Here is a 15,000-nt window from a genome sequence, read left to right on the forward strand (position 1 = left end):
TACCATGTAGATGAATTACCATGTATATGAATTACCATGTAGATGAATTACCATGTAGATGAATTACCACCATCTAGATGAATTACCATGTAGATGAATTACCACCATCTAGATGAATTACCATGTAGATGAATTACCATCTAGATGAATTACCATGTATATGAATTACCATCATCTAGATGAATTACCATGTAGATGAATTACCATCTAGATGAATTACCATGTATATGAATTACCATCATCTAGATGAATTACCACCATGTAGATGAATTACCACCATGTAGATTAATTACCACCATCTAGATGAATTACCATCTATATGAATTACCACCATCTAGATGAATTACCACCATCTAGATGAATTACCTTGTAGATTAATTACCATCTAGATTAATTACCATGTAGATGAATTACCACCATCTAGATGAATTACCATGTAGATGAATTACCACCATCTAGATGAATTACCATGTAGATTAATTACCATCTATATTAATCTAAATGGGATTCCTGTCATTCTGAGCACCAGGGGATGGGTTAGCCACCCAATGCATATGGGTCTGGTAAATGTCTCAAACGTCCGGTAAATTACAGTCTTGCCGGTCACATTGTCCCACGGGGGAAACCCTGACTCCCAGAGACCCCGTCCTGTTGAACTAACCTGTGGATAAGTCAGAGTAGCGAAGGCAAGCCATCCTCCCAGCAGTAGAGACAGGATCACCACGGTAACAGGGTCCTGGTATATATAGTCGGGCAGGATAGAGGACAACCCTGATCTCGATCCTGCTTGGGTCCTTCTGCTGCCGCTAGGAGAACCAGAGCCCCCTCCACCACCATGACCTACTGACTGGAACTAAAGAGGGGGGAAGGGGGGTTCAGGTTAAGAGGTCAAGGAATAGGGGTTGTAACTCACAGGATGGTCTGTATGTGAGTGGGGGTTAGAGGTCAGAGGTCAGGGGGGTTGTAACTCACAGGATGGTCTGTATGTGAGTGGGGGTTAGAGGTCAGAGGTCAGGGGAGGGGGTTGTAACTCACAGGATGGTCTGTATGTGAGTGGGGTTTAGAGGTCAGAGGTCAGGGGTCAGGGGTAAGGGGGTTGTAACTCACAGGATGGTCTGTATAGCGGTTGTTCTGAGACCGGGTCGGGATAACGGCATCACCGGAACGCTGCAGGTTTACCGGGAAGTCTCTCAACATGGTGGTGTGGGCTACCAGTGGGGTAACTCATGGTGTCCTGATGAGAGAGTGAGAGTGAGAGCCTGAGAGGAGAGAGAGAGAGAGAGAGAGGAGAGAGACTGAGAGAGAGAGAGAGAGAGAGAGAGAGAGAGAGAGACAGAGAGAGGGAGAGATAGAGTGTGTGGAGAGAGAGAGTGTGAGAGCGAGAGTGGGGGAGAGAGAGAGAGAGAGAGAGAGAGAGAGAGAGCCTGAGAGAGAGAGAGAGAGAGCCTGGTGAGAGTTAGAGAGAGAGACAGCGTGGGAGAGACAGAGACAGAGACAGAGAGAGAGACAGAGACAGAGAGAGAGACAGAGAGAGAGAGAGAAACAGAGAGAGAGAGAGAGAGAGAGAGAGAGAGAGAGAGACAGAGAGAGAGAGAGAGAGAGAGAGAGAGAGAGAGAGAGAGAGAGAGAGAGAGAGAGAGAGAGCTGTGTGTCTCTGGGTGGTTACTGTGTTGTTGGAGCCTGGTGGGTAGTTACCTATAGAGCCTGGTGGGTAGTTACCTATAGAGCCTGGTGGGTAGTTACCTATAGAGCCTGGTGGGTAGTTACCTATAGAGCCTGGTGGGTAGTTACCTATAGAGCCTGGTGGGGAGTTACCTATAGAGCCTGGTGGGTAGTTACCTACTGGTTGTTCAGTGTGTTGGTGGAGCCTGGTGGGTAGTTACCTATAGAGCCTGGTGGGTAGTTACCTATAGAGCCTGGTGGGTAGTTACCTATAGAGCCTGGTGGGTAGTTACCTATAGAGCCTGGTGGGTAGTTACCTATAGAGCCTGGTGGGTAGTTACCTATAGAGCCTGGTGGGTAGTTACCTATAGAGCCTGGCGGGTAGTTACCTATGAGGAGCCACTGGTTGTTCAGTGTGTTGGTGGAGCCTGGTGGGTAGTTACCTATGAGGAGCCACTGGTTGTTCAGTGTGTTGGTGGAGCCTGGCGGGTAGTTACCTATGAGGAGCCACTGGTTGTTCAGTGTGTTGGTGGAGCCTGGCGGGTAGTTACCTATGAGGAGCCACTGGTTGTTCAGTGTGTTGGTGGAGCCTGGCGGGTAGTTACCTATAGAGCCTGGTGGGTAGTTACCTATAGAGCCTGGTGGGTAGTTACCTATAGAGCCTGGTGGGTAGTTACCTATAGAGCCTGGTGGGTAGTTACCTATAGAGCCTGGTGGGTAGTTACCTATAGAGCCTGGCGGGTAGTTACCTATGAGGAGCCACTGGTTGTTCAGTGTGTTGGTGGAGCCTGGCGGGTACCGTACGTCGGTAGACGGGATGATCTCACACTCTCCCTCCTCTCTAACCGTCACCTCCTCGGTCTCCGGTCCCTCGATACGCGCCAGTGTCAAGCCCCGCGGCTGCCATGGCAACACATCAATCAATACATCAACGTATCAGCCAATCCAATTCAGAGAGAACACTTCTAACCATTATGACATCACAGTACTGAGACTAAAAACACTCCTGATTGGCTGCTGTGTGTTCTGTAGACATGCTGATTGGCTGCTGTGTGTTGTGTTGACATTCTGATTGGCTGCTGTGTGTTGTGTTGACATTCTGATTGGCTGATGTGTGTTGTGTTGACATGCTGATTGGCTGCTGTGTGTTGTGTAGACATGCTGATTGGCTGCTATGTGTTGTGTAGACATGCTGATTGGCTGCTGTGTGTTGTGTTGACATGCTGATTGGCTGCTGTGTGTTGTGTAGACATGCTGATTGGCTGCTGTGTGTTGTGTAGACATGCTGATTGGCTGCTGTATGTTGTGTAGACATGCTGATTGGCTGCTGTGTGTTGTGTAGACATGCTGATTGTCTGCTGTGTGTTGTGTAGACATGCTGATTGGCTGCTGTGTGTTGTGTAGACATGCTGATTGGCTGCTGTGTCAGTCTGTCTTTTTTTTTTTAAAGAGCAGTTGTTCCTAATGTTTTGTCCACTCTTTTTTTTGTTGCTGTTGATTGACAGCTGTACTGACCACTAGAGAGACTCCGTCGTGAACCAGAGAGGTGGAGGCGTACAGATGAGAATCCAGCTTCCCCACATACAGAGTGGGCCTAAAACACACAAGACAAATGACATAAAGAATGACAGGAAAAATAAGGTTTTAAACACCTTCAATTACATTGTAATGCAACCCATTAAGAAAATGACTGTAAAAACGGTTAAAATCCCCTGTGGTTGACGAGGAATTGAACAAATTGTATGGTTGTAGAGGGATGAGGCAAAAAGAATGGCAAATAAGTCTGGCTGTACAACCGATTGGCAAACATACTGCAAATTGAGAAATCATGTGACTAAACTGATTAAAAAGAAGAAACTAAACTATGAAACAAAGATAAATTACATAAAGATGTATAATAAAAAGCTTTGGAGAACCTTGAATGGCATTTTGGGGGGAAGAAAGGCTAACAGAACACAGAGCATGTTATTTAATGGAAGCCTCTCCAACATAATCGAGGTAGAATCAGGACTTCCCCAGGGCAGCTGTCTAGGCCCCTTACTAGTAGAATCAGGAATTCCCCAGGGCAGCTGTCAAGGCCCCTTACTGGTAGAATCAGGAATTCCCCAGGGCAGCTGTCAAGGCCCCTTACTAGTAGAATCAGGAATTCCCCACGGCAGCTGTTTAGGCCCCTTACTTTTTTCAATCTTTACTAACGACATACCACTAGCTTTTGAGTGAAGCCAGTGTGTCTATATATGCGGATGACTCAACACTATACACGTCAGCTACTACATCGACCGAAATGACTGCAACACTTAACAAAGAGCTGCAGTTAGTTTCAGAACGGGTGGCGAGGAATTAATAATAGTTATACGATAGTCCTAAATCATTTAAGAACAACTAAAAGTATTTGGGGCAAATCATTCATGAAACCCTAAAGCTCAACTAAATCTTGTAATAAATAATGTGGAAATTGAGCAAATTGAGGTGATTAAACTACTCTTACACTGTCTGTCTGTCTGTCTGTCTGTCTGTCTGTCTGTCTGTCTGTGTCTGTCCACCTCCACCTCCACCTGTCTGTCTGTCTGTCTGTCTGTCTGTCTGTCTGTCTGTCTGTCTGTCTGTCTGTCTGTCCACCTCCACCTGTCTGTCTGTCTGTCTGTCTGTCTGTCTGTCTGTCTGTCTGTCCTGTCCACCTGTCTGTCTGTCTGTCTGTCTGTCTGTCCACCTCCACCTGTCTGTCTGTCTGTCTGTCTGTCTGTCTGTGTGTGTGTTTGTCTCTTACACCAGCTGTGTGTGTGTGCTGGCCTGCTCCGTGACAAACTGGTAGCTCCACTTCATGGTGTGTGTGTCGTGGGACGAGAAGGTGAGGTAACGCAGCGTCTCCATGGCAACTGACAGGTGAGGGGCGTGTCTCAGAGAGTCCTGGCTGTACAGGTACACCCCCACCACAGGTGACCCATAGTTTTGCATCCACAGGACGTCACCTGGGATAGAGGAGAGGAGGGTTAGCGACAGAGAGAGAGGAGAGGAGGGTTAGAGACACAGAGAGAGAGGAGAGGAGGGTTAGGTGTAACAGGGGTTTATTGAAGCAGGTGTTTATTGTAACAGGCCTGTCAGGTGTTTATTGTAGCAGGTGTTTATTGTAACAGGCCTGTCAGGTGTTTATTGTAACAGGTGTTTATTGTAACAGGTGTTTATTGTAACAGGTGTTTATTGTAACAGGTGTTTATTGTAACAGGTCTGTCAGGTGTTTATTGTAACAGGTGTTTATTGTAACAGGTGTTTATTGTAACAGGTGTTTATTGTAACAGGCCTGTCAGGTGTTTATTGTAACAGGTGTTTATTGTAACAGGCCTGTCAGGTGTTTATTGTAACAGGTGTTTATTGTAACAGGCCTGTCAGGTGTTTATTGTAACAGGTGTTTATTGTAACAGGTGTTTATTGTAGCAGGTGTTTATTGTAACAGACTTGTCAGGTGTTTATTGTAACAGGTGTTTATTGTAACAGGTGTTTATTGTAGCAGGTGTTTATTGTAACAGACTTGTCAGGTGTTTATTGTAACAGGTGTTTATTGTAGCAGGTGTTTATTGTAACAGACTTGTCAGGTGTTTATTGTAACAGGTGTTTATTGTAACAGGTGTTTATTGTAGCAGGTGTTTATTGTAACAGACTTGTCAGGTGTTTATTGTAACAGGTGTTTATTGTAGCAGGTGTTTATTGTAACAGACTTGTCAGGTGTTTATTGTAGCAGGTGTTTATTGTAACAGGCCTGTCAGGTGTTTATTGTAGCAGGTGTTTATTGTAACAGGCCTGTCAGGTGTTTATTGTAACAGGTGTTTATTGTAACAGGTGTTTATTGTAACAGGTGTTTATTGTAACAGGTGTTTATTGTAACAGGCCTGTCAGGTGTTTATTGTAACAGGTGTTTATTGTAACAGGTGTTTATTGTAACAGGTCTGTCAGGTGTTTATTGTTACAGGCCTGTTAGGTGTTTATTGTAACAGGTGTTTATTGTAACAGGTGTTTATTGTAGCAGGTGTTTATTGTAACAGACTTGTCAGGTGTTTATTGTAACAGGTGTTTATTGTAACACAGGTGTTTATTGTAACAGGTGTTTATTGTAACAGGTGTTTATTGTAACAGGTGTTTATTGTAGCAGGTGTTTATTGTAACAGACTTGTCAGGTGTTTATTGTAACAGGTGTTTATTGTAACAGGTGTTTATTGTAGCAGGTGTTTATTGTAACAGACTTGTCAGGTGTTTATTGTAACAGGCCTGTGAGGTGTTTATTGTAACATGTGTTTATTGTAGCAGGTCTTTATTGTAACAGGCCTGTCAGGTGTTTATTGTAACAGGTGTTTATTGTAACAGGTGTTTATTGTAGCAGGTCTTTATTGTAACAGGCCTGTCAGGTGTTTATTGTAACAGGTGTTTATTGTAACAGGCCTGTCAGGTGTTTATTGTAGCAGGTGTTTCTTGTAACAGGCCTGTCAGGTGTTTATTGTAACAGGTGTTTATTGTAACAGGCCTGTCAAGTGTTTATTGTAACAGGCCTGTCAGGTGTTTATTGTAACAGGTGTTTATTGTAACAGGTGTTTATTGTAACAGGTGTTTATTGTAACAGGTCTGTCAGGTGTTTATTGTAACAGGTGTTTATTGTAACAGGTGTTTATTGTAACAGGTCTGTCAGGTATTTATTGTAGCAGGTGTTTATTGTAGCAGGCCTGTCAGGTGTTTATTGTAACAGGCCTGTCAGGTGTTTATTGTAACAGGTGTTTATTGTAACAGGTGTTTATTGTAACAGGTCTGTCAGGTGTTTATTGTAACAGGTGTTTATTGTAGCAGGTGTTTATTGTAACAGGTGTTTATTGTAACAGGTGTTTATTGTAACAGGCCTGTCAGGTGTTTATTGTAACAGGTGTTTATTGTAGCAGGTGTTTATTGTAACAGGTGTTTATTGTAACAAGTGTTTATTGTAACAGGTGTTTATTGTAACAGGTCTGTCAGGTGTTTATTGTAACAGGTGTTTATTGTAACAGGCCTGTCAGGTGTTTATTGTAGCAGGTGTTTATTGTAGCAGGCCTGTCAGGTGTTTATTGTAACAGGCCTGTCAGGTGTTTATTGTAACAGGTGTTTATTGTAACAGGTCTGTCAGGTGTTTATTGTAACAGGTGTTTATTGTAACAAGTGTTTATTGTAGAAGGTGTTTATTGTAACAGGTGTTTATTGTAGAAGGTGTTTATTGTAACAGGCCTGTCAGGTGTTTATTGTAACAGGCCTGTCAGGTGTTTATTGTAACAGGTGTTTATTGTAACAGGCCTGTCAGGTGTTTATTGTAGCAGGTGTTTATTGTAGCAGGTGTTTATTGTAGCAGGTGTTTATTGTAGCAGGTGTTTATTGTAGCAGGTGTTTATTGTAGCAGGTGTTTATTGTAACAGGTGTTTATTGTAGCAGGTGTTTATTGTAACAGGTCTGTCAGGTGTTTATTGTAACAGGTGTTTATTGTAACAGGCCTGTCAGGTGTTTATTGTAACAGGCCTGTCAGGTGTTTATTGTAACAGGTGTTTATTGTAACAGGTGTTTATTGTAACAGGTGTTTATTGTAACAGGTCTGTCAGGTGTTTATTGTAACAGGTGTTTATTGTAACAGGCCTGTCAGGTGTTTATTGTAACAGGTATTTATTGTAACAGGCCTGTCAGGTGTTTATTGTAACAGGCCTGTCAGGTGTTTATTGTAACAGGTGTTTATTGTAACAGGCCTGTCAGGTGTTTATTGTAACAGGTGTTTATTGTAACAGGCCTGTCAGGTGTTTATTGTAGCAGGTGTTTATTGTAACAGGTGTTTATTGTAACAGGCCTGTCAGGTGTTTATTGTAACAGGTGTTTATTGGAACAGACCTGTCAGGTGTTTGTTGTAACAGGTGTTTATTGTAACAGGTGTTTATTGTAACAGGTCTGTCAGGTGTTTATTGTAACAGGTGTTTATTGTAACAGGCCTGTCAAGTGTTTATTGTAACAGGTGTTTATTGTAACAGGTGTTTATTGTAACAGGTGTTTATTGTAACAGGCCTGTCAGGTGTTTATTGTAACAGGTGTTTATTGTAACAGGCCTGTCAGGTGTTTATTGTAACAGGTGTTTATTGTAACAGGCCTGTCAGGTGTTTATTGTAACAAGTGTTTATTGTAACAGGCCTGTCAGGTGTTTATTGTAACAGGTGTTTATTGTAACAGGCCTGTCAGGTGTTTATTGTAACAGGTGTTTATTGTAACAGGCCTGTCAGGTGTTTATTGTAACAAGTGTTTATTGTAACAGGCCTGTCAGGTGTTTATTGTAACAAGTGTTTATTGTAACAGGCCTGTCAGGTGTTTATTGTAACAGGTGTTTATTGTAACAGGTGTTTATTGTAACAGGTCTGTCAGGTGTTTATTGTAACAGGTGTTTATTGTAACAGGCCTGTCAGGTGTTTATTGTAACAGGTGTTTATTGTAACAGGCCTGTCAGGTGTTTATTGTAACAGGTGATTATTGTAACAGGTGTTTATTGTAACAGGTCTGTCAGGTGTTTATTGTAACAGGTGTTTATTGTAACAGGTGATTATTGTAACAGGCCTGTCAGGTGTTTATTGTAACAGGTGTTTATTGTAACAGGTGTTTATTGTAACAGGTCTGTCAGGTGTTTATTGTAACAGGTGTTTATTGTAACAGGTCTGTCAGGTGTTTATTGTAACAGGTCTGTCAGGTGTTTATTGTAACAGGCCTGTCAGGTGTTTATTGTAACAGGTGTTTATTGTAACAGGTCTGTCAGGTGTTTATTGTAACAGGCCTGTCAGGTGTTTATTGTAACAGGTGTTTATTGTAACAGGTGTTTATTATAACAGGTGTTTATTGTAACAGGTCTGTCAGGTGTTTATTGTAACAGGTGTTTATTGTAACAGGTGTTTATTATAACAGGTGTTTATTGTAACAGGTCTGTCAGGTGTTTATTGTAGCAGGTGATTATTGTAACAGGTGTTTATTGTAACAGGTGTTTATTGTAGCAGGTGTTTATTGTAACAGGCCTGTCAGGTGTTTATTGTAACAGGTGTTTATTGTAACAGGTCTGTCAGGTGTTTATTGTAACAGGTGTTTATTGTAACAGGCCTGTCAGGTGTTTATTGTAGCAGGTGTTTATTGTAACAGGCCTGTCAGGTGTTTATTGTAACAGGTGTTTATTGTAACAGGTCTGTCAGGTGTTTATTGTAACAGGTGTTTATTGTAACAGGCCTGTCAGGTGTTTATTGTAACAGGTGTTTATTGTAACAGGCCTGTCAGGTGTTTATTGTAACAGGTGTTTATTGTAACAGGTCTGTCAGGTGTTTATTGTAGCAGGTGTTTATTGTAACAGGCCTGTCAGGTGTTTATTATAACAGGTGTTTATTGTAACAGGCCTGTCAGGTGTTTATTGTAGCAGGTGTTTATTGTAACAGGTGTTTATTGTAACAGGTGTTTATTGTAACCGGCCTGTCAGGTGTTTATTGTAACAGTCCTGTCAGGTGTTTATTGTAACAGGTGTTTATTGTAACAGGTGTTTATTGTAACAGGTGTTTATTGTAGCAGGTGTTTATTGTAACAGGCCTGTCAGGTGTTTATTATAACAGGTGTTTATTGTAACAGGTCTGTCAGGTGTTTATTGTAACAGGTGTTTATTGTAACCGGCCTGTCAGGTGTTTATTGTAACAGTCCTGTCAGGTGTTTATTGTAACAGGTCTGTCAGGTGTTTGTTGTAACAGGTATTTATTTTAACAGGCCTGTCAGGTGTTTATTGTAACAGGTGTTTATTGTAACAGGCCTGTCAGGTGTTTATTGTAACAGGCCTGTCAGGTGTTTGTTGTAACAGGCCTGTCAGGTGTTTATTGTAACAGGTCTGTCAGGTGTTTGTTGTAACAGGCCTGTCAGGTGTTTATTGTAACAGGTCTGTCAGGTGTTTGTTGTAACAGGCCTGTCAGGTGTTTATTGTAACAGGTCTGTCAGGTGTTTGTTGTAACAGGTCTGTCAGGTGTTTATTGTAACAGGTCTGTCAAGTGTTTATTGTAACAGGTGTTTATTGTAGCAGGTGTTTATTGTAACAGGCCTGTCAGGTGTTTATTGTAACAGGTGTTTATTGTAACAGGCCTGTCAGGTGTTTATTGTAACAGGTGTTTATTGTAACAGGCCTGTCAGGTGTTTATTGTAACAGGTGTTTATTGTAACAGGTGTTTATTGTAACAGGTGTTTATTGTAACAGGCCTGTCAGGTGTTTATTGTAACAGGCCTGTCAGGTGTTTATTGTAACAGGTGTTTATTGTAACAGGTGTTTATTGTAGCAGGTGTTTATTGTAACAGGCCTGTCAGGTGTTTATTGTAGCAGGTGTTTATTGTAACAGGCCTGTCAGGTGTTTATTGTAACAGGTGTTTATTGTAACAGGTGTTTATTGTAACAGGTCTGGCAGGTGTTTATTGTAACAGGTGTTTATTGTAACAGGTGTTTATTGTAACAGGCCTGTCAGGTGTTTATTGTAACAGGTGTTTATTGTAACAGGTGTTTATTGTAGCAGGTGTTTATTGTAACAGGTCTGGCAGGTGTTTATTGTAACAGGTGTTTATTGTAACAGGTGTTTATTGTAGCAGGCCTGTCAGGTGTTTATTGTAGCAGGCCTGTCAGGTGTTTATTGTAACAGGTGTTTATTGTAACAGGTGTTTATTGTAGCAGGTGTTTATTGTAACAGGTCTGTCAGGTGTTTATTGTAACAGGTATTTATTGTAACAGGCCTGTCAGGTGTTTATTGTAGCAGGTGTTTATTGTAACAGGCCTGTCAGGTGTTTATTGTAACAGGTATTTATTGTAACAGGCCTGTCAGGTGTTTATTGTAACAGGTGTTTATTGTAACAGGTGTTTATTGTAACAGGCCTGTCAGGTGTTTATTGTAACAGGTATTTATTGTAACAGGCCTGTCAGGTGTTTATTGTAACAGGTGTTTATTGTAACAGGCCTGTCAGGTGTTTATTGTAGCAGGTGTTTATTGTAACAGGCCTGTCAGGTGTTTATTGTAGCAGGTGTTTATTGTAACAGGCCTGTCAGGTGTTTATTGTAACAGGTATTTATTGTAACAGGCCTGTCAGGTGTTTATTGTAACAAGTGTTTATTGTAACAGGCCTGTCAGGTGTTTATTGTAACAGGTGTTTATTGTAACAGGTGTTTATTGTAACAGGCCTGTCAGGTGTTTATTGTAACAGGTATTTATTGTAACAGGCCTGTCAGGTGTTTATTGTAACAAGTGTTTATTGTAACAGGCCTGTCAGGTGTTTATTGTAACAGGTGTTTATTGTAACAGGCCTGTCAGGTGTTTATTGTAACAAGTGTTTATTGTAACAGGCCTGTCAGGTGTTTATTGTAACAGGTGTTTATTGTAACAAGTGTTTATTGTAACAAGTGTTTATTGTAACAGGCCTGTCAGGTGTTTATTGTAACAGGTATTTATTGTAACAGGCCTGTCAGGTGTTTATTGTAACAGGTGTTTATTGTAACAGGCCTGTCAGGTGTTTATTGTAACAAGTGTTTATTGTAACAGGCCTGTCAGGTGTTTATTGTAGCAGGTGTTTATTGTAACAGGCCTGTCAGGTGTTTATTGTAACAGGTGTTTATTGTAACAGGCCTGTCAGGTGTTTATTGTAGCAGGTGTTTATTGTAACAGGCCTGTCAGGTGTTTATTGTAGCAGGTGTTTATTGTAGCAGGTGTTTATTGTAACAGGCCTGTCAGGTGTTTATTGTAGCAGGTGTTTATTGTAGCAGGTGTTTATTGTAACAGGCCTGTCAGGTGTTTATTGTAGCAGGCCTGTCAGGTGTTTATTGTAACAGGTGTTTATTGTAGCAGGTGTTTATTGTAACAGGCCTGTCAGGTGTTTATTGTAGCAGGTGTTTATTGTAACAGGTGTTTATTGTAACAGGTGTTTATTGTAACAGGTGTTTATTGTAACAGGCATGTCAGGTGTTTATTGTAACAGGCCTGTCAGGTGTTTATTGTAACAGGTGTTTATTGTAACAGGCCTGTCAGGTGTTTATTGTAACAGGTGTTTATTGTAACAGGCCTGTCAGGTGTTTATTGTAGCAGGTGTTTATTGTAACAGGCCTGTCAGGTGTTTATTGTAACAGGTGTTTATTGTAACAGGCCTGTCAGGTGTTTATTGTAGCAGGTGTTTATTGTAACAGATGTTTATTGTAACAGGTGTTTATTGTAACAGGCCTGTCAGGTGTTTATTGTAACAGGTGTTTATTGTAACAGGCCTGTCAGGTGTTTATTGTAACAGGTGTTTATTGTAACAGGCCTGTCAGGTGTTTATTGTAACAGGTGTTTATTGTAACAGGCCTGTCAGGTGTTTATTGTAACAGGTATTTATTGTAACAGGCCTGTCAGGTGTTTATTGTAACAGGTGTTTATTGTAACAGGCCTGTCAGGTGTTTATTGTAGCAGGTGTTTATTGTAACAGGCCTGTCAGGTGTTTATTGTAACAGGTATTTATTGTAACAGGCCTGTCAGGTGTTTATTGTAACAGGTGTTTATTGTAACAGGTGTTTATTGTAACAGGCCTGTCAGGTGTTTATTGTAGCAGGTGTTTATTGTAACAGGCCTGTCAGGTGTTTATTGTAACAGGTGTTTATTGTAACAGACTTGTCAGGTGTTTATTGTAACAGGCCTGTCAGGTGTTTATTGTAACAGGCCTGTCAGGTGTTTATTGTAACAGGCCTGTCAGGTGTTTATTGTAGCAGGTCTGTCAGGTGTTTATTGTAACAGGTGTTTATTGTAACAGGCCTGTCAGGTGTTTATTGTAACAGGCCTGTCAGGTGTTTATTGTAGCAGGTCTGTCAGGTGTTTATTGTAACAGGTGTTTATTGTAACAGGCCTGTCAGGTGTTTCTTGTAACAGGCCTGTCAGGTGTTTATTGTAACAGGTGTTTATTGTAACAGGCCTGTCAGGTGTTTATTGTAACAGGTCTGTCAGGTGTTTATTGTAACAGGTGTTTATTGTAACAGGCCTGTCAGGTGTTTATTGTAACAGGTGTTTATTGTAACAGGTGTTTATTGTAACAGGTCTGTCAGGTGTTTATTGTAACAGGTGTTTATTGTAACAGGTGTTTATTGTAACAGGCCTGTCAGGTGTTTATTGTAACAGGCCTGTCAGGTGTTTATTGTAGCAGGTGTTTATTGTAACAGGCCTGTCAGGTGTTTATTGTAACAGGTGTTTATTGTAACAGGTGTTTATTGGGAAACACAGTTACCTGTCTGGTAGTGGTTGGGGAACACAGTAATTACCTGACGGTAAAACGTACCTGACTCTCTGTCTACGGTCACAGTAATTACCTGACGGTAAAACGTACCTGACTCTCTGTCTACGGTCACCACCAACCCATCACCACTGGAGACGAGATGGGCCATCTCTGGAGAAACAACTACATTATCATACTGTGCAGAACTAGATAAGTAGTATAATGGTGTATCTACTGTAGTACATTATAGTATAATGGTGTATCTACTGTAGTACATTATAGTATAATGGTGTATCTACTGTAGTACATTATAGTATAATGGTGTATCTACTGTAGTACATTATAGTATAATGGTGTATCTACTGTAGTACATTATAGTATAATGGTGTATCTACTGTAGTACAATATAGTATAATGGTGTATCTACTGTAGTACATTATAGTATAATGGTGTATCTACTGGTCCTTCTGTAGCTCAGTTGGTAGAGCATGGCGCTTGTAACGCCAGGGTAGTGGGTTCGATTCCCGGGACCACCCATAAGTAGAATGTATGCACACATGACTGTAAGTCGCTTTGGATAAAAGCGTCTGCTAAATGGCATATATAGTATAATGGTGTATCTACTGTAGTACATTATAGTATAGTGGTGTATCTACTGTAGTACATTATAGTATAATGGTGTATCTACTGTAGTACATTATAGTATAATGGTGTATCTACTGTAGTACATCATAGTATAATGGTGTATCTACTGTAGTACATTATAGTATAATGGTGTATCTACTGTAGTACAATATAGTATAATGGTGTATCTACTGTAGTACATCATAGTATAATGGTGTATCTACTGTAGTACATTATAGTATAATGGTGTATCTACTGTAGTACATTATAGTATAATGGTGTATCTACTGTAGTACATTATAGTATAATGGTGTATCTACAGTAGTACATCATAGTATAATGGTGTATCTACTGTAGTACATTATAGTATAATTGTGTACCTACTGTAGTACATTATATTATCATTGTGTACCTACTGTGGTACAACATAGTATCATTGTGTACCTACTGTAGTAGATTATATTATCATTGTGTACCTACTGTAGTACATTATAGTATAATTGTGTACCTACTGTAGTACATTATAGTATAATTGTGTAGCTACTGTAGTACATTATAGTATAATTGTGTACCTACTGTAGTACATTACAGTATACTTGTGTACCTACTGTAGTACATTATAGTATAATTGTGTACCTACTGTAGTACATTATAGTATAATTGTGTACCTACTGTACTACATTATATTATCATTGTGTACCTACTGTAGTACATTATATTATCATTGTGTACGTACTGTAGTACATTATAGTATAATTGTGTACCTACTGTAGTACATTATAGTATACTTGTGTACCTACTGTAGTACATTATAGTATAATTGTGTACCTACTGTAGTACATTATAGTATCATTGTGTACCTACTGTAGTACATTATATTATCATTTTGTACCTACTGTAGTACATTATAGTATAATTGTGTACCTACTGTAGTACATTATAGTACCATTGTGTACCTACTGTAGTACATTATATTATCATTGTGTACCTACTGTAGTACATTATAGTATAATTGTGTACCTCTGTAGTACATTATATTATCATTGTGTACCTACTGTAGTAGATTATATTATCATTGTGTACCTACTGTAGTAAATTATATTATCATTGTGTACGTACTGTAGTAGATTATATTATCATTGTGTACGTACTGTAGTCGTGTTTCTCATCGTACGGCGGGGCAGAGTAGTCGTTGTATGTTGCGTTCCACCTCAGCTCCTGTGTCTTCGTATCATACATCGTTATCATGTACTCTGGAATAGGATAGAGTATAGTACTGTAGAGTAGAGCTGAGGACAGTAGGGTACAGTAGAACTGAGTAGAGTAGAACAGAGTAGAGTAGAACAGAGTAGAGTAGAACTGAGTAGAGTAGAGTAGAGTAGAGTAGAGTAGAGTAGAACTGAGTAGAATTGAGTAGAACTGAGTAGAGTAGAACTGAGTAGAGTAGAA

General features: G+C 40.3%; 1 protein-coding gene across 1 annotated transcript in view; it reads right to left on the reverse strand.

Moving 5' to 3' along the window:
• LOC127928241 (serine/threonine-protein kinase/endoribonuclease IRE1-like) overlaps nucleotides 1-15,000 on the reverse strand; it is a 52,867-nt gene that overhangs the window by 22,553 nt on the left and 15,314 nt on the right. The window contains 8 exon segments of the mRNA XM_052515367.1: nucleotides 662-853; nucleotides 1,108-1,221; nucleotides 1,224-1,234; nucleotides 2,412-2,562; nucleotides 3,178-3,256; nucleotides 4,430-4,631; nucleotides 13,039-13,098; nucleotides 14,703-14,804. Coding sequence (XP_052371327.1) covers nucleotides 662-853; nucleotides 1,108-1,221; nucleotides 1,224-1,234; nucleotides 2,412-2,562; nucleotides 3,178-3,256; nucleotides 4,430-4,631; nucleotides 13,039-13,098; nucleotides 14,703-14,804 — 911 coding nt within the window.

The sequence above is a fragment of the Oncorhynchus keta genome, unplaced genomic scaffold (assembly GCF_023373465.1).
Source record: "Oncorhynchus keta strain PuntledgeMale-10-30-2019 unplaced genomic scaffold, Oket_V2 Un_scaffold_24390_pilon_pilon, whole genome shotgun sequence".
NCBI lineage: Eukaryota > Metazoa > Chordata > Actinopteri > Salmoniformes > Salmonidae > Oncorhynchus > Oncorhynchus keta.